Raw genomic sequence first — 27,460 nt, 5'->3', positions numbered from 1 at the left:
CCTCGTCAATACTTCGCTCCTTGCGGTAAAGTTTTTTTTAGTAGTTTTAAAACAGATTTTTATTCTATATAAACGGCCTCTGTAATTCAGGAGTCACCCTTAAGGGATTGGGACAAAATTCAAACTTAGTGTAAAGAGGGAGGTACTGACGAGGGGGCGATCCTCCTCATATACATAATAATTTTTGTTCGTTTTAAGTTTTAATGTTACTCCTTACTTTCAGTTGAAAAAAATTGTTTTTTTTAATGAACAACCAAGAGCGACTTTAGATATCATAACAGACCTACACTTTCATTCTGGGAAAACAAATTTTAGTTTTCCCAGCTGGTGGGAGAAAAAACTAATCGAATTAATTTTAAGTGTATCTAGAAATCAGTATTTTCATGGAAGTTTTTATATTGTTCAGTCTGGCATACCATTTTCTCGCTGTGTCTGGCCTCCTCAAAAGTCTAGATGCAAAAGTATTCACGAAAACCTAATTTTAAATGAAAACCACCGTGAAAAAAGTTTATTTTTTATGCTTTAAGTGCTTTAAACGCCAATGACGCAGTAGGTTTTAGACTTTTACAGTGAGAGAAGGAGGTCATACCCAAACTCTTGTTTGTGGTAATTTTTGTTCTTTTCAAGCTTGATTTGCATATTCAATTTAAGTTTCACTCGTTCTAAGACTTATCTATTAATTTGCATTAATCTATAATCTATTTTATTTTTGTTTGCATTGATTGTTTATTTAATTTCTGTTCGTTTTAAGTTTCATTTGTACTTCAATAGAAAACATTTTTTTCGTCTTAAGCTTGATTTTCATATTCAATCTATGCATTACTCGCTTTAAGATCTATTCATTCATTTATATTATTACTTGTTGTATGCTTTTGCTATGATTGTTTATTTAATTTCTGCTCGTTTTGGGTTTGATTTATTCTTTAATAGTAATTTCTGGTTGTTTTGAGTTTGAATTTAAAAAATATTTGTATCTGCTGAGCTTAAGTTTAAAATGGCCTTTATTTTTCTTTGAAAAACTTAATTTTCGGAAAGTTTTTTTTAATTAATTTTTGTGTGTTTTTGATTGCAAAAAATTTTTTTGGCTTAAATTTTTTTTTTTAATTCATTATTTCAAAATCAAACTTAAAAAAAAACAAATATTCATCAAAGTATCAAAACTGATATCAAAGTAACAATATCAAAGTAAAAAAATGGGTTTGAGTCAGCTTCGGAGTTTTTATTAACTGACGTTTGAACTATTTTTAACAAAATTGATATCTCAAAATTTGTATCGGATGGGTTTACTTACTTTACTTTACTTTCGGCGGGAACCAGACGATGAAATGTCCTGCCCGGCACCAAAGGATCTTGGGATGACTTCCGACGCCCACTTGGACCTGTCGGCTGCAGCTTCTCCGGCGATCTTCAGCCAGTCTTTGTCCCATCTCCGACTGTGTCTCCTGAATCCTCCCCACTGTTCCAGGTCCTCCTTGAATTTTTGCCACAGGTTCTTCTTTTGTCCTCCTGGTTTACGTTTCCTGGAGGGGGCTGGTTCGCAGACAAGGACGGCTTGACATATCGTGCCTTCAGGACGGCGCAATGTGTGGCCGAGGAGCTTCAGGCGACGTCTTTTAATGATAAGCGATAGCTCTCCTGATTGGCCACAGCGACTCCTTACTTCACTATTGGAAATCCTTTCCCATCTCTTAATGCGGAGGATGTAACGAAGGCAGCGGTGGTCAAACACGTCCAAAGTTCTCGCGTCTTCAGCCTTGATCGGCCATGTCTCGCAAGCATACAGTAGTACTGCTCGAACAGCTGCACCATAGATTCTGACTTTTGTTTTGGTTGAGATCTCCCGTCTGGTCCATAATGCTTTTTTCAGACTAGTAAAGACTCCCCAGGCTTTTGCTATGCGGGCAGAGATATCCTTTTCAGCTCCGCCTGGTGTTATGATAGAGCCAAGATACTTGAATTCCTCAACGCTTTCCATTGGCTCACCGTCGAGGGTAACTTGGCAAGGAGCAGGTTGGTTGAGAGCCAATACTTTAGTCTTTGCGCTGCTGATGGCCAGTCCGATACGCTTTGAGACCTCATAGGTATTGTTGATCATGCCTTGTAGGCTGTCTGGGGTAGTTCCCAGCTCAGCAACGTCGTCTGCGAAGTCCAGATCTGTCAGGGGCTGGAGGAAACCAGCTATTTGTCCAAAGACTATTCCGCTGTGGTTTCTCATTGCATTATACATGGTCCAGTCTGTCGCGTAGTTGAAAAATATAGGCGAAAGCGGACATCCCTGCTTTACCCAAACTCCACTGGAAACTTAGGGGTGTCATGGCCGGAAACACGGACGCAAGTCTCAGCGTCCTTATACGCACTTCGGAATATCTCAATGAGCTCCTGTGGCGCACCGTCTTCAGCCATAATTCTCCATTGCTCCTCTCTGATGAGAGAGTCAAAGGCAGCTGCAAAGTCAATAAAGGCGATGAGAAGGGGTAGGTGAAACCTGCTGTATTGCTGAAGGATGAGGTGAATCGTCAATATCTGTTCTGGACAGCCTTTTCCTGGTCTGAAGCATGCTTTTTCAGGACGGGTTAACTTGTCACGTGCGTCTTTGAATCGATTCAAAAGAATGACGCAGAAGATCTTCATGGCATGGTCGATCAGGGAGATACCTCTATAGTTTCTGCAAATGGCCTTATCTCCTTTTTTGTATAGCGGAACGAAGACTGATACTTTCCAGTCTTTTGGGAAGGTCTTCGTCGTCCAAACCTGGACAAAAAGGTTGGTTAGTTGGCATAGTAGAGTTGGTGATGACGTGAACATTCCAAAAGGGATCCTATCCTCTCCAGGAGTTTTATTGTTTTACATGCACTTCAGCACTTTTTGTACGTCCGCAATACTTGGTGGATCGAGGTTTATTGCGTAGGGCTCTCTAGCAGCACTCGAGAAGGCAGGTAGATTGCACGGGGGTTTGACAGGGTTCAGTAGCTCAGAAAAATGCTCTCGCCAGTGTTCCATGCGTCCTTCTTCTGTTTGGATGAGTTCCCCGGACTTATCTTTCGGTGTCTCAACCGTTACAGGAGCTTTTCTTGTCACTTCTTCCAGGAGTTTGAACATTTTCCTGCTGTTGTGGCTCCTGGACGCTTGTTCCAACTCTATGAAGTTTTTACGAACATCCCTTTCACAAGAACCACACTGCCCTTGAATCTCTTTTGACTATTAAAAATGAGCTTAAACTTTCAATATCCAATCAAATGAGCCCTCTCTGAAGTTTATACGAGCATTCCTTTCATACGAACAATATATGCCCCAGGACATAACTTACAACACCTGCCCCCGGGCCCTGGGGGTTATGACGACACCTGAGTTTTTGTTATCTGACTTTCGAGCAATTTTTAACTTAATGGCTACCTCAAAATTTCCATTCGATGCAGTTGGGGAAAAAGGGGCATGGGGGAGGGCTAGTTGCCATCCAATCTATTTTGACTCTAAACAACTGAACTAGAACTTTCAATTTCAAATCAAACGAGCCATCTCTGATTTTTTTACGAGCATCCCTTCAATAAGAACCATATATTTCCCTATAACTTACAACACCTGTCCTCGGGCCCTGGGGGGCTGTGTTGACCCCTTAGTTTTCGTTATATGGTATTAGAACTATTTAAAAAAAAAATATTTCAAAATTCTTATCGGATGTGTTTGAGTAAAAAAGGGCGTGGAGGGGCTTAGGGGGGCTAGGTGCCCTCCAATCTTTTTTGACTCCTAAAAAGTGAACTAGAACTTTCAATTTCCAATCAAATGAGCCTTCTTTGAAGTTAATACGAGCATCCCTTTCATGAGACCCCTATATGCCCCCAGGGCATAACTTACAGCGCCAGTCCCTGGGCCCTGGGGGTCGTGTCAACACCAGAATTTTCGTTTTATGATCTTTGAACTAATTTTAACAAAATAGCTATCTTAAAATTTTTATTGGATGCATTTGGGAAAAAAGACTTCGGGGGGGGGGGGGGAGCTGGGTACTTTCCAATATCTTTTGACGCTTAAAAGGTTAACAATAGCTTTTAATTTCCAATCAAATTAGCCCTCTTTGAAGTTTATACGAGCATTCCTTCCATAAGAACCATATATGCTCCCAGGGCATAACTTATAACCCCTGCCCCTGAAGACTCTGGGGGGAGTGTCCTGTTCAAAAACATAATTTCCAGAATTTTCAACTACGTTGAACAAAATGGCTATCTCGAAATTTTGATTGCATGTGTTTGGGGAAATAGTGGGTGTGGAAGGGGTGTCAGTTGCCTTAGAATCACTTTCGACCATTAAAAAGGGAACTAGCCATTTAAATTTCCAGTTGAATAAGCCCTTCTGAAGTTTCTACGACAACGTTGTCTATAAAAACCTTATAGGCCCCCCAGGGCATAACTTACAACCCTTGCCCTGAGGGCTGTGGGGAGTTGTCATCCTCAAAGACCTAATTTCAAGAACTTAAACTATGTTTAATAAAATGGCTATCTCAAAATTTTGATTGGATGTGTTTGGGGAAAAGGTGGGCGTCAGAGGGGGGTTAGTTGCCCTCCAATCACTTTCGACTATTAAAAAAGGCACTAGCACTTTGAATTTCCAATCGAATGAGCCTTTTTTGAAGTATCTACGACAACGCCTTCTATAAAAAAAAACCTCATATGCCCCCAGGGCATTACTTAAAACCCTGAATAATGGGCGTGGGGGGCTAGTTGCCCTCCAATCACTTTCGACTATTAAAATAGGTACTAGACCTTTGAATTTCCAATTGAATGAGTCCTTTTTGAAGTTTCTACGACAACGCCTTCTTTAAAAGCCTTAAATGCCCCCAGGGCATTACTTAAACCCCTTGCCCTGAGGGTTGTGGGGGAGTGTTCTCCTCAAAAACATATTTTCTATCAGGAAATCAACTACGCTGAACCGAATGGCTATCTTAAAATTTTGATTGAATGTGTTTGGGGGAATAATGGGCGGGGGGGGGGCTAGTTAACCTCCAATCACTTTCGACTATTAAAAAGGGTACTAGAACTCTGGATTTCCAATCGAATGGGCCCCCTTTGAAGTTTCTACGACGACCCTTTTCATATGAACTGCCTCTGGGAAAAATAAATAAATAATAATAGAACATTGGAGCCGTATGGCCTTTACTATAGGCAACGCTATAGCGTTGCCTCTCATATACAAAGAGTGATTCCACCTTCAGTCAGAAAACTGTCATTGATACACTTACAGCACTAATGTTAAGATGACAGTATTACTAATTCGTAGTACTAAGTACTAAGACTGTAGATTTAGAAGTTGTGGTATCATAGGCAGCGCAATAGCGCTGCATAAGTAAAGAACAATGTTAGCACAATGTATTATTTTTTGTTCTTTAGACAAGGGGACTTCGTATCGAAGGAGTTGTCGTAGAAACTTCAAAAAGAGCTCATTGGAATGGACATTGGAATGGCTAGTGCCCTGTTTAATAGCCGAAAGTGATTGGAAGACAACACCCCTTCCACGCCCACCATTTCCCAAACACATTCCATCAAAATTTTTTGATAGCCATTTTGTTCAACGTAGTTGATTTCCGGATATAAATGACGTTTTTGAGGAGGACACTTCCCCCACAGCCCTCAGGGCAAGGGTTGTAAGTTAAGCCCTGGGGTCATATAAGGTTTTTATGGAAAATGTTGTCGTAGAAATTTCAAAAGGGCCCATTTGATTGGAAATTCAAAGGGCGAGTGGCCTTTTTGATAGTCAAAAAAAATTAGAGGGCAACTAACCCCCCTATCACACCCATTATTTCTCCTACCTTTCACTACCAAGGTTTTTCTATACCATTAAAAACCATATATGCCCTTGGGGAATATAAGGTTTTTATAGAAAGCGTTGTAAAAACTTCAAAAAGAGTTCACTCGATTACAAATTGAAAGAGATAGTGCCCTTTTTAATACTTAAAAGTAATTGGAGGTCAACTAACCCCCCTCTCACCCCCACCATTTCCCCAAACACGTCCAATTAAAACTGTGAGATAGACATTTTTTGAATGTAGTTAAAAGGTCCGGAAGTTTTTTCTTTGAGGATGATAACCCCCTCAGAGCCCTCAGGGCAAGGTTTGTTAGTTATGCCCTTGGGGCATATAAGGTTTTTACAGATAGTATTGTCATAGAAACTTCGAAAAACTCATTTGATTGGAAATTGAAAGGGCTAATGCCCTTTTTAATACTTGAAAGTGACTGGAGGGCAGCTAACCCCCCTCACACGCCCACCATTTCCCCAAACACATCCAGTCACAATTTTGAGATAGGCATTTTGTTCAACGTAGTTGAAAGTTCTGGAAATTCGGTCTTTGAGGATGATGCTCCCTCAGAGCCCTCAGGACAAGGGTTGTAAGTTGTGCCCTGGGGGCATATAAGGTTTGTATAGAAATCGTTGTCGTATAAACTTCAAAAAGGGGTTAGTGGATTGGAAATTGAAAGGGCTAGTGCTCTTTTTAATAGTCGAAAGTGATTGGAGGGCAACTAACCCCTCTCTCACGCCCACCATTTCCCCAAACACATCCAAGAAAAAGTTTGAGATAGGCATTTTGTTCAACGTAGTTGAAAGTTCTGGAAATTAGGTCTTTGAGGATAACACCCCCCCCTCCCAACCAACCCTCAGGGCAAGGATTGTAAGTTATGCCCTGGGGCATATACGGTTTTTATAGAAAGCGTTGTCACATAAACTTCAAAAAGGGGTCAGTCGATTGGAAATAAAGAGGAGTAGTGCTATTATTAATAGTCAACAGCGATCGGAGGACGAATACCCCCCCCCCCCTGACGCCAATCATTTCACCAAACACTTTCGATCAACATTTTGATATAACCAATTTTGTGAAGGTAGTTGATGGGTCTGAAAATTATGTCTTTGAGCATAACGTCCCTCCACAGCCCTCAGTGCTAAGGTTGTAAGTTATGCCCTGGGGCCATAAAAGGTTTTTATAGAAAGCGGTGTCGTAAAAACTTCAAAAAGAGCTAATTTGTTTGGGAAACTGAGAGGCCTATTGCGCCTTCTAATAGTCGAAAGTAATCGGAGAGAGAATCACCTCCCCCCCCCACCCCCACGCCGATCATTTCCCCTAACATTTTCGATCAACATTTTAATATATTCATGCTGTTCAAAGTAATTGAAAGGTCTGGAAATTTGAGGATGATACCCCCCCCCCCCGATATACCTTAGGACAAGGGTCGTAAGCCATGACCTTGGGGCATATACGGTTTTAATAGAAAGTTTTGTCGTAGAAGCTTCAAATAAACAGGGCTCATTCGATTGGAAATTGAGAGAACTAGTGTCTTTTTTACTAATTGAAAGTGATCAGCGGGTGGCCAGAGGGTGATCAAGTAATCAGAGGGTGCCCCCCCCCACACCCATCAGTTCGCCAAGCACTTCCAATCAAAATTTGAGATAGCCATTTTGCTCAACGCATTAAAAGAGGTCATTCGTAAAAAAGCTCATTCGATTAGAAATTGAAGGGGCTAGTGCCCTTTTCAATAGTCGAAAGTGTTCGGAGGGCAACTAACCCCCCTCCCACACACACCTTTCCCCCAAACACATCCAATCAAAATTTTTAGATATGCATTTTGTTCAAAGTAAGTGAAAGGTTCATAAATTATGTGTTTGAGGATGACATCTCCCCCCCCCCGGAACAGCCCACAGGGCAAGGACTGTAAGTTATGCCCAGGGGCCAGATAGAAAGACTGATCGTATATACTTCGAAAAGGGGCTCATTGGATTGGTAATCAGAAGTTCTAGTGTCCTTTTTCAGATTGAGAGTGATCGAAGATGGGATCGAGGCAAGGGCTGTAAGTTATGCCCAGGGGCCAGATAGAAGTACTGATTGTATGTACTTCGAAGGGGGGCTCATTGGATTGATAATCAAAAGTTCTAGTGTCCTTTTTCAGATTGAGAGTGATCGAAGATGGGATATCCCCCTCTCCCCCACATCCTTGTATTTCCATAATCATAGGCAGCGCAATAGCGCTGCCTAAGTAAAGATTAAAATTGGCATAATGTATTATTATTTTTTGGGTTTCTTGGTTTTAGACCAGGGCACATCGTATCGAAGGAGTTGTAATAGAAACTTAAAAAAGGGCTCGTTCGATTAGAAATTGGAGGGGCTTCTGCTATTTTTAATAGTTGTAAGTGATTGGAAGGCAACTAACACCCCTTCGACAACGACAGTTTCACCAAACACATACAATCAAAATTTTAAGATAGCCATTTTGTTCAACATAGTTGAAAGATCTATAAATTATGTTTTTGATGAGGACATTCCCCCCACAGTCATCAGGGCAAGGTTTGTAATTTCTACCCTGGGGTATATATGGTTTTTACTGAAAGAGTTGTCATAGAAACTTCAAAAAGGGCTCATTCGATTGGAAATTCAAAGGGCTAGTGCCCCTTCTAATAGTCAAAAGTGATTGGAGGGCAACCAAACCCCCTCTCACGCCCACCATTTCCCAAAACACATCCAATCAAAGTTTTGAGCCATTTTGTTCAACGTAGTTGAAAGCTCTGGAATTTGGTCTTTGAGGATAACAAACCCCCCACAGCCCTCAGGGTGAGGGTTTTAATTTATGTCCTGGGGGCCTATAAGATTCTTATAGAAAGCGTTGTCGTAAAAACTTCAAAAAAAGCTCATTCAATTGGAAATTGAAATGGCTAGTGCCCGTTTTAGTAGTCTAAAGTGATTGGAGGGCAACTAACCCCCCTCTCACGCCCACCATTTCCCTAAACAATACAATCAAAATTTTGAGCTATCAATTTCGTTCAACAGAGTTAAAAGTTTTTCGATCTTTGAGGATGACAACCCCCTCAGAGCCCTCAGGGCAAGGGTTGTAAGTTATACCCTGGGGGCATATAAGGTTTTTATGGAAAGTTTTGTCGTAGAAACTTAAAAAGGGTTCATTTGATTGGAATTTGAAAGGGCTAGTGCCCTTTTTAATAGTCGAAAGTGATTGGAGGGCAGCTAACCCCCTCTCCCGCCCAACATTTTCCCAAACACATCCAACAAAATTTTCAGATAGCCAATCTGTTCAACGTATTTGAAATTTCAGGAAATTAGGTCTTGGAGGATCACATACCCCCCCACCGCCCTCAGGGCAAGGGTTGTAAGTTATGCCTTTTGGGCATATAAGGTTATTATAGAAAGCGTTGTCGTAGAAACTTCAAAAAGGGCTTGTTCAATTAGAAATTGAATGGGCTAGTGCGACTTTTAATGGTCAAAAGTGACTTGAGGGCAACAACCCCCCCACCCTGCCCCTCACGCCCACCATTTACCCAAATACATGCAATCATAATTTTGAAATACCCATTCTGTTCAATGCGGTTGAAACTTATGGGAATTATGTCTTTGAGGTTGAGGATGATGACCCCCCTCCCACGTCCTTCAGGCCAAGAGGTGTTAGCTATGCCCTGGGGAATATAAGGTTTTTATGGGAAGCATTGTCGCAGAAACGTCAAAAAGTGCAAATTCGATTAGAAATTGAAAGAGCTAGTGTCCTTTTTAATAGTAGAAAATGATTGGAGGGCAACTAACCCCCCACGTACGGCCATTATTTCCCCAATCACATCCAATCAAAATTTTTAAATAGCCATTTTTTTATATGTAATTGAGAGTTAAAGAAATTAGGTCTTTAAGGATGACAACCCCCCATAGTCCTCCGGTAGTGTGTTGTAAATTATACCATGGGGCATATAAGGATTCGATTGGAAACCGAGAGAGGTTTTGCTTTTTTTAATAGTCAAAAGTGATTGAAGGGCAACAGACCCCACCCCCCTCTCGTCCACCATTTTCCCAAACACATCCAATCAAAATTTTGAGATAACCACTTTGTTCAACGTAGTTTGAAATTCTTGAAATTAGGTCTTTGAGGATGACAACCCCCCTCCCGCCCCCCCCAACCCGCAGGGCAAGGGTTGTAAGTTATTCCCTGGGGACATGTAAGGTTCTTATAGAAAGTGTTGTCGTAGAAACTTCAAAATTTGCTCATTCTATTGGAAATTGGAAGGGCTAGTGCCCTTTTTAATAGTCAAAAGTGATTTGAGGACAACTAATCCCCTCTCGCGCCCACCATTTTCCCGAACACATTCAATCAAAATCTTGAGATAGCCATTTTTTTCGACATACTTCAAAGGTCCAGAAACTATATCTTTGAAAATGACTAACCCCCCACAGCCCCTAGGGCAAAGGTTATAAATTATGCCCTGGGGGCATATAAGGTTTTTATAGAAAGCGTTGTCGTAGAAACTTCAAAAGGGACTCTTTCAATTGAGAATTGAGAGGGATAATACCCTTATTAATAGTCAAAAGTGATTGGAGGGCGAATTCCTCCCCCTCCCCACACCCATTATTTCTCCAAACACTTCCGATCATCATTTTGATGTAGCCATTTTGTTGAACGTAATTCAAGGGCCCAGAAATGATGTTTTTGAGTTTGAACCCCCCCCCCCCCTCCACAGCCCTCAGGGATAAGGTTTAAGTTATGCCCTGGGGAAATATAAGGTTTTTATAGACTGCGTTGTCGTAGAAACTTCAAGAAGGGCTCATTCAATTCTGAATTGAGATGGATAGTACCCTTATTAATAGTCAAAAGCGCTCGGAGGGTGAATGCCCACCCCCACGCCAATCATTTCCCCAAACACTTCCGATCAACATTTTGATATAGCATAGTTGAAAGGTCCGCAAATTATGTTTTTGAGTATGACAGCCCCCCTACGACCCCCAGGGCTAAGATTGTAAGTTATGCCCTGGGGGCATATAATACTTTTATAGAAAGCATTGTCGTAGAAACTTCAAAAAGGGGTCATTGTACTGGAAATTGAGAGGGCTGTTGTCCTTTTTAATAGTCGAAAGTAATCGGAGGGTAAGTAATCACCCCTGCGCCATGCCCATCATTTCTTAAAATATTTCCGATAAACATTTTGATATGGTCATTTTTTTCAACTTAGTTGAAAGGTCTGGAAATTACGTCTTTGAGAATGAGAACCCTCCCCCCATAGCCCTCAGGACAGAGCCCTAGTTTGTACCCCTGGGGAATATAAGGTTTTTATAGAAAGTTTTGTCGTAGAGGCTTCAAAAAGGGCTAATTCGATTGAAAATTGAGAGGACTAGTGCCTTTTTTATTAGTCAAAATGATCAAAGGGCAAATACCCCCCCCCCCCATGCCCATAATTTCCCCAATCACTTACAATCAAAATTTTGAGAAAGCCATTTTGTTCTTTTTAAAAAATTCTTTTAAATGTTTTCAATTTTATAACTTTAAGAAATCAAAAATTAATTAAGATTTTAAGGAAAAAATATCAGCATATGTATATTAAACTGACAATGAAAATTTATTTCAGTAAATTAATTCGAATTGTTTCAGCAAAGTGCAAATTATATTCTGGTTTTTAGAAAGCATTGGGTTTAGAGCCTACTCATATTAATTTCTGCTCGTTTTGAGTTTGACTCTGTTATTTATTTTAATTTCTGTTGTTTTTTTTTGGGGGGGGGCCTCATTTATTATTGATACTGATCTGATTTGTGGTAGTTGTATGCTTGGTAGAATATTTGATTCTATTTTTGTTCATTTTTGGTTTAATAGAGCTCTTTACTTTTTTCTGAAAAACTTATTTTGTGGAAAAAGTTTTTTTTAATTAATGTTTTCCAAAAGCGATTTAACTTACCATGGATCTTGTGCGATTTAACGATCCCTTGATCTTTCTTAATAGCAAATAAATAAGTAGGACTAGCAGTGGATATTATTCAGAATTTTATTATTTTTCAGATGAAGACTACTATGTAGATCAACTCCCAAAATACCTAAGCCCAAATAGGCATTTTCGGCCACCTTCTCGAGAAGAAGGTCCCTGGTACAGACAAGGAAATGCAGCTTTTAAAAATTCAATACCCCAGATCTACCTTAGACCACATTCAAGGCTGGTCGAAGAACTGGAAAGTGAAGATGACTTAATAGACCAACTGGCAGCACCATTTGATAAGCTACTATTAAGGGATGTTGTTAAGGTCCAGGACTTAGACGCTTCTAGGCACAGAGTTATGGATCCTAATCATGTAAGATCTATTTTTTATTTGAGGGTTATACTCAAGATTTTATTCCTAAAGAAAAAAGGAATTTGCTTTCTTATAATTCTGTCATTCGCTGGCAAGAATTTTGCTTCATTTTCATTGGTTATCGTCTAAGACGTATTTTCTAAAGTCAAAGGAAATAAAATTTCTTTTTTATTTTCTTAATTTGATGACTATTCCTAAATAATCCTCAAGGAAATAAAATTTGGTTAGAGACAAACAACCACGCCTCTTTAAAGCCTGATCCAGTCTCTTATGTACAATTTCCTTCCATAAAGGCAAAAAAGACTGAAAAGTTGAGATCCACCTGGTTCGTTCTGCTGTGTGAAATTCTAAGCTAATGGAAAGAATAAAAACTGTTAGAGTCCCAAAGTCCTTTACATGTTAACACTGTCTTTAATTTGTCCCTCTGTTCTTATGTGCTATACAAAGAAAATACAGTTTTCCCATTAGAAATTCAAGTCATTTCCGCAAAATTCATTGAAATACTCTTCTTACATTTTAATAGCATTAAAAATAAAGCATTTAAAATAAATAGCATTTAAAATAAATATCATTATAAATAAATTAATAGCATTTAAAATAAAGTTGTAATACTAGATTTTAGGAGGAGTCAAATTCAATCTTTAGTACCGAATTTCACCTTGTCTGTTGAAAAAATTTGTACATCTAGGTGAAAGCAGCCCTGACAAAACAAGATTTACAATTTATCAATAGAAAGTAGGTTTTAAACAATAACGCAGTAGGTTTTAGACGTCTACAGTGAGAGAAGGAGGCAAAACCCAAACTCTTGTTTGTAGTGATTTTTGGTCGTTTCAAGCTTTATTTGCGCATTCAATTTAAGTTTCACTCATTTTAATATCTATTCATTTATTTATATTAGCACCTATTGTATGTTTTTTTGCTATGACTTTATTTAATTTCTGTTCGTTTTGGGTTTCATTTATTCTTGTATAGTAATTTTATAGTAATTTATTCATTTATATTAGTACTTGTTTTTGTTTTTTTTTGTTGCTATGATTGTTTATTTAATTTCTGTTCGTTTTGGCTTTCATTTATTTTTTAATAGTAATTTCTTGTCGTTTCTAGTTTGAAGTTTGACAGGTATTTGTATCTGCTGATCTTAAGTTTAATACGGCCTTTACTTTTCTTTGAAAACTTCTTTTTCGGAAAGTTTATTTAAATTAAATTTTGTTCGTTTTTGATCAAAAAACTTCAAATTTATAGAAAATGCCTTGTTTCGAAATCAATTTTTTCAACATCAAACTTTCATCAAAGTATAAAAACTAGTATCAAAGTACCAAAGTATCAAAGTAAAGAAAGTATCTAATTAAACAAGGTACAATAAGCATGTTCCGTAGCTCAGAACCATTTCTCCGGGGCTGGGTTGGGGGGGGGGGGGGGTTCAAACCTGGAAGAAAATTTATCTGGCCTTTGAACTATTTTGAACAAAATGGCTAACTCAAAATTTTGATCGAGACCATTTACAAAAAGGCGCGTGGATGGGGGTTGCCTACCGTCTGAATACTCTTGACTCTTAAAAATGGAGCTAGAATTTTCAATTTAAATCGAATGAGTGTTTTTCGAATTCTATACGATTATCCCTTCGACAAAAATCCTGTATATGAACAATGGACAGCTTGCAAAACTTACAGCGCTTACCTAGGAGCAGTAGGAGGAGCACCTACTACTCCCTGACAAAACTTACTCCCCAAAATTATGTCATCTAATCATTGGGACATTAAAAAATTCAATAATTCAAAAATATCCCAATTTTGATTCGATACATTTGGGGGAAAGAAGGTAGGGGGAGTGTATATGCCCGCTGATCACTTTTGACGACTCTTAAAAAGGTAAATATAAATTTCAATTTACAATCAAATGAGCCAACTCTGATGTTTATACAACCATTCATTGCAAAAAAAAACCTTATCTGCCCCCGGGGCGTAACTTACAACACTTCACCCCGGCTCTGGAGAACTGTGTTGAACCATGACTTTATGTTATTTGATCTTTAAACTATTTGAATAAAATAGCTATCTCAAAATTCTGATCAGATGCATTTGGAAAAAAGGACCTTGGGGGGGGGACTTATTGCCCTCCGTTCACTTTTGACTGTTAAAAAAGGCACTAGAAACTTGTATTTACGATCGAAAGAGCCCTCTCCAAGGTTTACACTACCATTCCGTCCATAAACCTTATATGCGCCTGGGGTGTAATTTAAAAGACTTTCCCCAGGTTTTGGTGGGCTGTGTTATCCCTGAAGTATTTGTTACAAGATCTTTGGTCTTGAATATTTTAAACAAAACAGCTATATACAAAATTCAATCGGAAGCATTGTTGCTGGCGGGGGTGGGGGGGGGGGGTATTTGCAACCTGCCAACTTTTGAATCTTAAAAAGGGAATTAGAACTTTCAATTTCTAATAATTTGAGTCCCATTCGAGGTTTATACGACCACTTCTTCCATAGGAACTTTATAGGCATAAGTTACAACCCTTCCCCTGGCTCTACGAGGGAGGTTATTTTGACCCCCAAGTTTCTTTTATCTGATCATTGGAGTATTTCAAACAAAACTAGCAAGCTCAAAATTTTGATCGGATGCATTAGAGGAAAAGAGGGTGCGTGTGTGTGTTGGAGATGGTGTTATATACCCTCCGATCCCTTTTGACTCATAATAAAGGTAACTAGAACTTTAAATTTCCAACCAAATGAACCACCTCTGAAATTTATACGACCTCCCCTTCGTAAAACTGACCTCACCTTATATGTCCTCTTGGCATAGCTTAAAACACTTGTCCCGGGGCTCGGGGGGTTCATGTCGACTCTAGTGTTTTTTTATCTGATTTTTTAACTATTTTAAAAAATTGGATATCTCAAAATTTTAATTGGATGGGTTTGGGGAAAAGAGGGTGTGGGGGAGGTAGATGCCCTTCGGTCTCCTTTGTCTCTTTAAAAGGGAACTAGAACTTTTAATTTCCAAACAAATAAGCCTTCTCTAATGTTGATACGAGCATGCCTTCAATAAGAACCATATATGCCCCGGGGTATAACTTACAACGCCTGCCCCTTGGCTATTAGGGCCTGTTTTGACCCTGGAGTTTTAATTGATGTTTGAACTATTTTAAACCCTGGATGTTTGAACTATTTTTAACAAAATGGCTATTTCAGATTTTTATCGGATGGGCTTAGGGAAAAAGGGCATGGGGGGCTAGCTGTCCTCTCATCACTTTCGTCTCTTAAAAAGTGAAGTAGAACTTTCAATTTCCGATCGTTGGAGTCCTATGCCCTTTACAATTGGCAGCGCTATAGCGTTGCCTCTGATGACCTGTCAACGATGGGCTGCTAGTGCAACTTACAGCCTTTCCCCAGAGCTGGGGGGGGGGTCAAACTCGGAACATTAGCTATCCCCCTTTTGGACGATTTTGAACAAAATGGCGAACTGAAAATTTTGATCGACAGTATTTACAACAAGACGGAGGGGGGGGGGGTGCCTATCGTTTCATTACTATTGACTTTTAAAAATGAAAACTTACAAAATGGTTATCTCGAAATTTTCGTCGGATGGGTTTGGGGAAAAGGGGCGTAGGGAGTAGTCTCTTTTGATTCTTTAAAAGTCAGCTTGAACTTTTAAGAGGGCGGAGGAGAGGTGCATATACCAACGAATCAGTTTTGATGACGCTTAAAAATGTAAATAGAAATTTCAAGTTCCTATACCGTACCCCGAAGCATCTGTTTGTAAACAGAAGTCTTGTGACAAATCTAGTAGTTTAAGTATTGGCGCCTGTAATAATTTAACACTTTCTTTAATTATACCCTGTTGGTCCATTTCCTTTATTTGGTCGTCCAGCCATGGTTTTAAATGATAAGGTGTTTATACGGTGAGTTTTTAATTGGAGGGCCCTCTGTTGATATTTTGTGCGTGATTAAGTGAGTTAATCCGTAATCCGCTTTGTGTCTTGCAAAAGTCCATCTAAAATCCCAAAGAATATTTTCCACCCGGGTTCTTACGTTTCCGGTAAATGTTCTAAATCAAATTGTTGCAAAAAATCAGTTTTCGACATTCCATACTTCTCTTGTGGTTGCGGTTTTAATGAGAATATTTGTTCGTGGCTAGTGAAATTTACGCTTAATTCTGGACTGTTTAGAGATTTGATTTCTGAATTTGAAATCTTTTCCACTGACCCAAGTTCTATTTGGTTCAAATTTACTTTATTATTACTTAAATTTGTTAGTTTTAAATATGTGATACCATTTTCAATTTTAATAACTTGATTTTCCACGAAAATCGTGGGGTATTCTTTTAGGGTGTATCCTCCTATCATGGCCTCCATTATTTTAACCTTTCCTTCTTTTGTATTCAATGTCGGTAGAATTTGAGCTGTTGTTCCCCCTTGTATTGTGACTTTTCCGATTATTTTTAGGTTATAATTCGAATCGTCACTCTCCTTATCTGTTGTTACGCAAATTTGCCTATTAGTTTCATTTGCCTGGCTTATGGTTATTGTATCAGATATGGGTTCCCATACGATCCCATATTTCCTGATAGAATCTACTCCTAGAATACAAGGAAATGGTAGCTGTTTACATATTATCACCGTTACTGTTATTTCTTTATCCCCTGTGCTAAATTTTAATGGACATCCCCCCAAAATTGTCAGCTGGTGCCCTGTTACTGATGTCAGGGTATTCCGGCATCTGCTTACGTGATTTTTGACACTAGAAGGAAACCTCTTAAAAACTTCCTCTCGAATTAACGATTTAGATGCACCCGTATCTAGTAAACATGGTAAAGTTTGAAAACACTCAATTTTAAAACAAAGTAAAATAGGTAGACTATTATTTGCATTTGTATCACAACATTCTAAACTATATAGGGGTCCTTCCATACACTATAAACTATATAGGAATGGTCCTTATATTCCTTCCATAAACCTTATATGCGCCTGGGGCGTAATTTAAAAGACTTTCCCCAGGTTTTGGTGGGCTGTGTTATCCCTGAAGTATTTGTTACAAGATCTTTGGTTTATTCTGAATATTTTCAACAAAATAGCTATATACAAAATTCAATCGGAGGCATTGTTGTTGGCGGGGGTGGGGGGGGGGTAGTTGCAACCCGCCAACTTTTGAATCTTAAAAAGGGAACTAGAACTTTTAATTTCCAAACAAATAAGTCTTCTCTAATGTTGATACGAGCATGCCTTCAATAAGAACCATATATGCCCCACGGTATAACTTACAACGCCTGCCCCTTGGCTCTTAGGGTTTGTTTTTACCCTGGAGTTTTAATTGATGTTTGAACTATTTTGAACCCTGGATGTTTGAACTATTTTTAACAAAATGGCTATTTCAGATTTTTATCGGATGGGCTTGAAGTAGAACTTTCAATTTCCGATTGTTGGAGCCCTATGCCCTTTACAATTGGCAGCGCTATAGCGTTGCCTCTGATGGCCTGTCAACGATGGGCTGCTAGTGTAACTTACAGCCTTTCCCCAGAGCTGGGGGGGGGTCAAACTTGGAACATTAGCTATCCGCCTTTTGGACGATTTTGAACAAAATGGTGAACTAAAAATTTTGATCGAAAGCATTTAAAACGAGACGGGGGGGGGGGTGCCTTTCGTTTCATTACTATTGACTTTTAAAAATGAAAACTTACAAAATGGTTATCTCGAAATTTTCGTCGGATGGTTTTGGGGAAAAGGGGCGTAGGGAGTAGTCTCTTTTGATTCTTTAAAAGTCAGCTTGAACTTTTAAGAGGGCGGAGGAGAGGTGCATATAACCACGAATATGTTTTGATGACTCTTAAAAAGGTAAATAGAAATTTCAATTTCCTATACCGTACCCCGAAGCAACTGTTTTATAAACAGAAGTCTTGTGACAAATCTAGTAGTTTAAGTATTGGCGCCTGTAATAATTTAACACTTTCTTTAATTATACCCTGTTGTTCCATTTCCTTTATTTGGTCGTCCAGCCATGGTTTTAAATGATAAGGTGTTTTATACGGTGACTTTTTAATTGGAGGGCCCTCTGTTGATATTTTGTGCGTGATTAAGTGAGAAAATCCGTAATCCGCTTTGTGTCTTGCAAAAGTCCATCTAAAACCCCAAAGAATATTTTCCACCCGGGTTTTACGTTTTCCGGTAACTTTTTTAAATCGAGTCATTGCAAATAATCAGTTTCTGTCATTTCATGTCCTTGTTGTGGTTTTAGTTTTGATGATGAAGTTTGTTCGTTGCTAATGAAATTTACGCCTAATTCTGGGCTGTTAAGAGATTTTGTATCCGAGCTTGAAATCTTTTCACTTACCCAAGTTCTATTTGGTTCAGTTTTACTTTGTTATTACTTATATTTCATAATTTCAAGTATGTGATACCACTTTCAATTATAATAACTAAATTCTGCATGAAGATAGTGGGATATTCTTTGAGGATGTATCCCTCTATTATTGAATCCGTCCTTTTAAACTTTCGTTCTTTTGTATTTAATTTTGCTGGAACTTGAACGGTTGTTCCCCCTTGTATTTTAATTTTTCCGATTATTTTTAGGTTATAATTCGAATCGTCACTCTCCTTATCTGTTGTTATGCAAATTTACCTATTAGTTTCATTTGTCTGGTTTATGGTTATTGTATCAGATATGGGTTCCCATACGATCCCATATTTCCTGATAGCATCTACTCCTAGAATACAAGGGAATGGTAGCTGCTTGCATACAAACTATATAGGGGTCTTTGTAAGGAAATAGCTCTTTCGACCCTTACAGGCTGGTTTCTCCGTTTAAATGCCCATTTTTTGGCCAAAAGTTTCTCGGGTTATCCCAGTTGTCTTCAGCGTTGCTACTTTGACCTTGGGTTCTGTTAACCGTTCGCCTCCTGGGCCTAAATTCAGAAAAATTTTTGTTTCTCTTCTTTATAATATTTGCAAGTTTTTCCGTGGTCTCTATAGTATGGTTTACAAGGCTTTGAATTCGAGCGCGGTTTTGTTGCCTCGTCACATATCTTTAATCTTTGTTTTTCATGATGTTTGGCCTTTTTCATAAGTGATTTAGCTACTTCTGCTGCTGACAAAAGAGCTTGTTGCTGTCCATCGGGTTTCTTTATTTTTCTCCATAATTTCTCTCTTAAGGAGGGTTTTCTTAACGATGGCCCAGGTTTAGTTATATCTGTTTCTGTAGAAGACTTATCGGTGTCACATTCTGTTAGTTCGCGTCTGGTAGATGGCGTTTGTTCAAAAAGCCATTTTTGTGTTAAGACTGTAGGTGAGTCTAATGTATGAAAATCAGATAATTCATTGGTTCCTCCCAATTTTTCTTCCTCTTTGGATTTCACCTTGTGTTTATAACGTTTTAAACCATTAGGTTGTGTTTGAGGCTCTTCATCGCTAGTATCCGACGAGCATCAAATATTTCCCTTTTTCTCTTGTTTGCTGTGGAGAGTTTGTAGCCAAGACTGGGTTAAATACTCTTTCCACTCTTGCCAACATTTGCGGTCGTTAAAAAGGTCATAAAATTCATATGGTCATCTGATATATACTGGTGAAACTGATTCCTCTATTTCTTCGTCTGAAGGAATAGGCTCTGATTTCCAAGGTTTTGAAAAAAATCCTTTTTTCATTATATTATCGTGTACTACTTCTTTTATTTCATAATACTGATGCTTTAGAACATTGTTAATCTATTTGGTGGAATTTTTACCCTCCTGCCGGGCCCATCCCATTTTGGTTTTAACTTTTTTGTCCCTTCCAGGTTGGTTTTGTGTATGTAGACGAAATCTCATAAACCATAATTTGTCTTATTTTTGCTTTTTCTGTCATATTTTTCTTTTTGTTCTGTTTTCGTATCTTCCAAATTGTCTTTAACTTGTTCCATGGCTTTTTTCATTCGCAACACCATTTCTTGCTTATATTGGTCTAGGTTGTAATATATCCTATCATTTTGTATTTCATCTACATAAATTCTGGGATCTCTTAGATGTTGTAAAAAATGGCGTTTCCTTTATGTCATTGCAAAGACTACGAATGGTAAATGTTCATCCCAATTTTCATTTTCTTCTCTTGCATGTATCCCCACCATGTAAGCTAATTCCCTGTGTTTGCGTTCAACCTTTCCATTGCTGATGCCATATAAGACGAGGTAAACCAAGGTTTCACCCCCAGATATTCCGTAATTTCTTCTAATATTTTGGCTCGACAACATTGCCCATTGTCACTAAGTAAAACTCTAGGAAAAATTCCTTGTTCCAAAAAGAGGTGGTTGACTAAAACTTTCACAATGGTTTTTGTCTTTTCGTCTTTAATTGGAAAACCGTATAAGTATGAGTTAAAATGGTCAACTAAGGTTAGTACACACCTGTTTCCTTTCTTGAAAACTGGTAAACTTCCTCCTCCTGTTCCCCAAATGTCTCTAGACATTAATTCTCCTACCCCTGAAGGGGTGGGGTAGAGACCTGATTCGGCCCTAGGGGTCTTTGGTGGCGACTTTTGTTTGGCGCAGTCTTGGCAGCTTTGTATGAAAGTTTTTACTTTTGAGTACAGTTTTGGAAAATAAAAATTCCCTTTTATTCTACCAATAGTTTTCGCTTCTGCCATGTGACAGCCAATCGTTGCGTGTGCCATCTGTTAAATTTCTCCTTCCAGTGATTTTAGAATTACTGGAATCATTTTTAAGTCATTTTTTCTATATTCTTGCGATGGTCGGTAATATCTTACCAAAAGATTTTTACTTTCATCAAGATCAAAATTATCCAAGTCCTTCAAAAAATGTATAAAGTGCTCTGGCAGTTCCGTTCCTTTTGATAAAAAGGATTTCATTACTAAACAAAAATCATCTTTATCCTGATGATTTGAAATATTTTCATTAGATAGTATTTCTATCCCTTCCAGTTCGTTCTGGATGGTTGTTATCAACTTTCCTTCCGTATCAGGATTTCGTGACAAATAGTCTGGTAAAATGTTTGTACGGCCCTTTATATATATTGGGGTATATTGATATGTTTGCAGACGTAGTATCCACCGTGTCAGGCGGGCTGAAGTATTTTGCATTGTATGTAGCCAAATTAATGATTTTTGGTCTACGCGTAAAATGAATTTCTTTCCAAGTAAAAATTTTCGAAAATATTCTGTAAAAATTCCAACTGCTAGGGATTCTCTTTCAACCGTCGAATATTTTTTTTCTGCCTCCGTCAGTGACCTGCTGGCGTATTGGACTATCTATTCTACTCCTTTTGAATTTATGTTTAATAGTATGGCTCCAATACCGTACCTCGAAGCATCTGTTTTTAAACAGAAGTCTTGTGACAAATCTGGTAGTTTAAGTATTGGCACCTGTAATAATTGCCTTTTTATCTCATCCAGCGCTTGTTTTGCGTCCGTTGGACACTCGAATTTACCTGATTTTTTTTAAAAGGTTGTTAAAGGTTGTGCAATTGTTGCATAATTAATATCGTCTGAAATAGCTTAACAAACCACAAACTGATCGGTACCATGGTTTATCAGGTGTCCAAGAGAAACTAGTTTTGGCACTACTATTTTTAACTTTTCTGGTTTTAATTTTAAGCCTGCTTTTTCAAACTTTTCCAGTATTTTTCTAAGTCTGACCAAGGGGTTTTCCAGCTTTTCATTAAACAAAATTACATCATCTAAATAAGCCAAGGTATCTTTTTTCCTTCCTGGTTCGTTATCTTTTAACACCAAATTCATTAGTCGAATAGAACAATTTGGACTAAATGATAAGCCAAAAGGCATACGTTCAAATGTGAACGTTCTTCCATCGTCTATGTTTACTGTTGCTTTAAGCTTTGTTTCTTGATCTAAAGCTATTTGCCAATATCCTGCTATTAAGTCAAAACTAGTGTAGTATTTTGTACCTCCTAGCGTATCTAATATCGTATCAATTCTTGGTAACTCCATCACGTCTTTTACCGTGACGGCCTTTAGCCCTCTAAAATCTATACATAACCTCCAGGTGTTATCTTTTTTCTGAATACTTCTAGCTGAAAACACCAATTGCTAACACTTTTTTTAATTATTCCGTGCTGGTCCATTTCCTTTGGTTGGTCGTTCAGCCAGGGGTTTAAATGATAAGGGGTTTTTTGGGGAAACTATTTAATTGGTCGGCCCTCTGTTGATATTTTGTGCGTGAATAAGTGAGTTAATCCGTAATCCGCTTTGTGTCTTGCAAAAGTCCATCTAAAATCCCAAAGAAAATTTTACACCCGGGTTATTATGTTTTCCCCTAAATTTTTCAAATTAAATTGTTGCAAAAAATCAGTTTTCGACATTTCATATTTTTCTTGTGGTTGCGGTTTTGATGAGGATATTTGTTCGTGGCTAGTGAAATTTACGCTTAATTCTGGACTGTTTAGAGATTTTATTTCTGAATTTGAAATCTTTTCCACTGACCCAAGTTCTATTTGGTTCAGTTTTACTTTATTATTACTTAAATTGCATAGTTTTAAATATGTGATACCATTTTCAATTATAATAACTTGATTTTCCACGAAAATCGTGGGGTATTCTTTTAGGGTGTATCCTCCTATCATGGCATCCATTGTTTTAACCTTTCCTTCTTTTGTATATAATGTCGGTAGAATTCGAGCTGTTGTTCCCCCTTGTATTGCGACTTTTCCGCTTATTTTTTGGTTATACTTCTAATACTCACTCTCCTTATCTGTTGTTTGCCAAGTATTATTGGTTCCCTGCCTTCCTAAATCCCCCCCCTGCGTTCTGAACTAGTGTCTTGTCTTGTACGTCTGGCCTTCTTTGCGTATTCTATGCAAGCAATCTGCTGCATAGTGGTTTGGTTTGCTAAAATAATAGCAATAAAATTTTCTCTTAAATTGTTTGTTTGTTCCCTGGTTGCTTCTAAATATTTTTGATCTGTCATTGTTGGTTCCCCAGCTATTTGTCTTTGGTGGGGGAGGATGCCCATATTTTCTATAGTTATTAGTTGCTGATCTCTCAAGGTTGTGGAGCCTTTTTGGTTCACGATTTGGCTCCTAAAAGTTCACCGGCTTCTGTCCCATTTCATATTTTATACTTTTTTGGGCTCTTGTGTTATTTGTTGACATCTGATCAAACTTTTTAATAGCCTCGAAAATTTTTACCTCTGTTTCGACTAGGATTATGGCCTGCTCTAGATTCTCAAGTTTCCGTGATAATATTAGTCTTAATAGGTTTTTAGGCAACCCTTGGGTAAACATATGTAATTGTACTTTCTGTACTGTCTCGTCATTTCCGCCTTTCTCTAACTGTTAGCATACAGATCTACAAATTTTTTCAGCATATTCCCTGATACTAGGTGAGGTATTGAATGTCACTAACTCTGTTCTTAGCCTCTCGGAGATGCTTGTCTCTACGAATCTTGTTTTAAAAGATTCAATTTGAGTACTGATGTCATTGGGCTCTTTTTCCTTAATTGCCTCAAAAAGTTTAAGAGCGCTTCCCTTTAATCTGGCTGCAACGCATTGCTGTTTGACCTTATCCTCCAACGATTCAGTTAGTTCGTCGAAAATTTTTAATTTTTCGATAAACTCATCTACATCTAAAATTCCCGCGTATTCGGATGTAATTTTTTGCAATTTCAAGTACCGTTGATAGGGAAGTCTTTTTTTCCTCTGGTAAAGCCATTTTATTTCAATATACTATTTTTTATCTAGCCCTCTCGACCCAGTTTTTCCTACGGCCACCAGTTGTGGTAACATGGTTCTTATGGTATTTAGGGTGATGTATTGGTGGATACCTTTATTCTCCCTTTATAGGGGAGATAAACTATGGCCCTAAGCAATTAAACTTTGATAGCGTGCATTAGGCTATGACAGGACTAATGAGGCGTACCAGCTGGGTATTTTTGAGGGACTAAATCCAGATTGAAGAGAGGTTGGCTATAACACAATACTTTTATTCAGTTAACATATACTGATACAAGGTTTGATAATAGATATATATTCTACTGAGACGGGTTGTCCCAAGTAGACCACAAGTCTCAGAGAACTATAATAATATATAATAAGATGCTTAGACACTTACAATAATCCGACATTATTCCAAGGTTTTTCTAAATCAACGGACCAGAGGTCAGTCCGGCATAAAGTTAGTATCAGTTTACCCCCTCCCAGAAAATTTATCTTTTATGCATTTTTATCAACCACACCTTCCTGGACCCAACCGAGGCAATTAACTAGGAAGTGGTAATTTCTCAATTTCCTGTTAAGCAGAAACTTGCCAGGACATGTTCCTTATCTTAATAAAAATTGGTATTTCTAAACTTTTGTATTTGCGTCTTAATATTCTTACTAAATTCCAAATTGACTTAATTAGAAGGCTTCACCACATTACTCTCTACTCACTTTCGACTATTAAAAAGGTCCATTTCAATTTCCAAACAAATGAGCATTTTCTAAAATTTTACAACAACTCTCCGTACAACCCTTACAGGCCCCCAAGGCATAACTTACAACCCGTGCGCTGAGAGTTCTGAGGGGTTTATCATCCTAAAAGATCTAATTTCCAGAACTTTTGACTACGTTGAACAAAATGGATACCTCAAAATTTTGATTGGATGTGTTTGGGAAAATGGTGGGCATGATAGGGGGTTATTTGCCCTTTGGTCACTTCCAACTATTAAAAGGGCACCAGCCCTTTCAATTTTCAAGTGAATGAGCCCTTTTTGATGTTTTTACAACATCGCTTTCTATAAAAACCTTACATGGTCCCAGGGCATAACTTACAACCCTTGCCCTGAGGGTTGTGGGGGGCATGGGTTGTAATCCTTAAGCAACTAATTTCCAAAACTTTTAACTACATTATATAAAACGGCTATATAAAAATGTTGATAGGATGTGTTTGGGGAAAAGCTGGGCGTGAGAGGGGGGTTAGTTGCCCTTAAATCACTTTTGACTATTGAAAAGGGCACTAACCCTTTTAATTTCCAATCGAATAAGCCATTTTTCAAGTTTTTACGACAAAGATTTCAATAAAAACCTTATGTACCCCCCTGGGCATAACTTATAACTGTTGCTCTGAAGACTTTGGGGGGAGTGTCCTGCTCAAAGGTATAATTTCCTGAACTTTAAACTGTGTGGAACAAAATGGCTATCTCAAAAATTTTGATTGGATATGTTTGGGAAAATAGTGGGCTTGGAAAGGGTGTTAGTTGACTTCCAATCACTTTTGACTATTAAAAAGGGCACTAGCCATTTCAATTTCCAATCGAATGACCTCTTTTTAAAGTTTATACGACAACGTGTTCTATAAAAACCGCATATGCCCCCAGGGCATAACTTCCAACCCTTGCCCTGAGGGCTGTGGGGGAGCGTCCTCCTCAAAAACATAATTTCTCTCTGGAAATCAACAACACTGAACAAAATGGCTATCTAAAAGTTTTGATTGGATGTGTTTGGGGAAAATGTGGGCGAGAAAGCGCGGTTAGTTGTCCTCAAATCCCTTTCGACTATTAAAAAGACTATTAGACCTTTGAATTTCCAATTGAATAAGCCATTTTTCAAGCTTCTACGACAAAGATTTCAATAAAAACTTATATGACCCCAGGTCATAACTTATAACCCTTGCCCTAAAGACATTTGGGGGAGTGTCCTGCTAAAAGATCTAATTTTCTGAACTTTAAACTGCGTGGAGCAAAATGGCTATCTCAAAATTTTGATTGGATTTTTTGGGGGGAAATGGTGGGCTTGGAAGGGGTGTTAGTCGCTTTCCAATTACTTTTGAATATTAAAAAGGGCACTAGCCATTTCAATTTCTAATCGAATGAGCCCTTTTTGAAGTTTCTATGACAACGCGTTCTATAAAAATCTTATATGCCCCCGGGGCATAATTTACAACACTTACCTTGAGGGCTGTGAGGGGGTTGTCATCCTCAAAAACCTAATTTACAGAACTTAAAACTACGTTGAATAAAATGGCTATCTCAAAATTTTGATTTAATGTGTTTGGGGAAAAGATGGGCACGAGAGTGGGGTCAGTTGCCCTCCAATCACTTTCGACTATTAAAAAGGGCACTAGCCCTTTGAATTTCCAATTTAATGAACCTTTTTGAAGTTTCTATGACAACCCCTTCTATAAAAACCTTATATGCCCCCAGGGCATAACTTACAACCGTTGCCCTGAAGGCTGTGGGGGAGTGTCCTCCTCAGAAACATAATTTCTATCTGGAAATCAAGTACGCTGAACATAATGGCTATCCTAAAATTTTGATTGGATTTGTTTCGGGAAATGGTGGGCGTGGAAGCGGTGTTAGTTGCCTTCCAATCACTTCCTACGAAAAATGGCACTAGCCATTCCAATTTCCTATCGAATGAGCCCTTTTTGAAGTTTCTACGACAACTTCTTCGATACGAAGTGCTCTGCTCTAAAGGAAAAAAATAGTAAATAATACATTGTGCCAACATCGTTCTTATATGCTCTCAGGGCATAACTTAAAACCCTTGCCCTTAGGGTTGTGGGGAGTGTCCTCCTCAAAAACATATTTTCTATATGGAAATCAACTACGCTGAACAAAATGGCTATCTCAAAATTTTGTTTGGATGTGTTTGGGGGAATAATGGGCGTAGGGGAGGGGGGGTCTAGTTGCCCTCCAATCACTTTCAAATATTAAAAAGGGCACTATTCCTTTAAATTTCCCATCGAATGAGCCTTTTTTGAAGTTTCTATGACAACGCCTTAAATAAAAACCTTATATACCCCCAGGACATAACTTACAACCCTTGCCCTGAAGGTTGTGGGGGAGTGTCCTCCTCAAAACATAATTTCTATCTGGAAATCAACTACGCTGAACAAAATGGCTATTTCAAAATTTTAATTGGATTTGTTTCGGGAAATGGTGGGCGTGGAAGTTGCCTTACAGTCACCTTCGACTATTAAAAAGGGCACAAGCCACTCCAATTTCTAATTGAATGAGCCCTTTTCGAAGTTTCTACGACAACTTCTTCGATACGAAATGCCCTGCTCCAAAGGAAAAAAATGATACATTGAGCCAACATCGTTCTTATATACCCTCAGGGCATAACTTAAAACCCTTGCCCCGAGGGTTGTGGGGGAGTGCCCTTCTGAAAAATATATTTTCTATCTGGAAATCAACTACGCTGAACAAATTGGCTATCTCAAAATTTTGATTGGATGTGTTTGGGAGAATGATGGGCGGGGGGAGGCTAGTTGCCCTCCAATCATTTTCGACTTTTAAAAAGGGCACTAGCCACTTCAATTTCCAATTGAATGAGCCGTTTTCGAAGTGTCTACGACAACTCTTTCGATACGAAGTGCCCGGGTATGGAGGGGAAAAAAATAATACATTGTGCCCAGATCGTTCTTTACTTAGATTATTTGAAAAAAACTACGTTTTCTAAAGAGTTAAAGAGG

The 27,460-nt window shown here is 38.5% G+C and overlaps 1 protein-coding gene across 1 annotated transcript in view; it reads left to right on the top strand.

Annotated features, from left to right (window-relative positions):
* LOC148941207 (uncharacterized) overlaps positions 1 to 27,460 on the top strand; it is a 324,029-nt gene that overhangs the window by 41,547 nt on the left and 255,022 nt on the right. The window contains exon 2 of the mRNA XM_089104013.1: positions 11,793 to 12,079. Coding sequence (XP_088960139.1) covers positions 11,793 to 12,079 — 287 coding nt within the window. The remainder of the gene's footprint in view (positions 1 to 11,792; positions 12,080 to 27,460) is intronic.

The sequence above is a fragment of the Artemia sp. Qi Xiang Cuo genome, chromosome 18 (assembly GCF_049724085.1).
Source record: "Artemia sp. Qi Xiang Cuo chromosome 18, ASM4972408v1, whole genome shotgun sequence".
Lineage (NCBI taxonomy): Eukaryota > Metazoa > Arthropoda > Branchiopoda > Anostraca > Artemiidae > Artemia > Artemia sp. Qi Xiang Cuo.
Note: the sequence above shows the minus strand (reverse complement) of the source record. Positions and strands in the feature narration are given on the sequence as shown.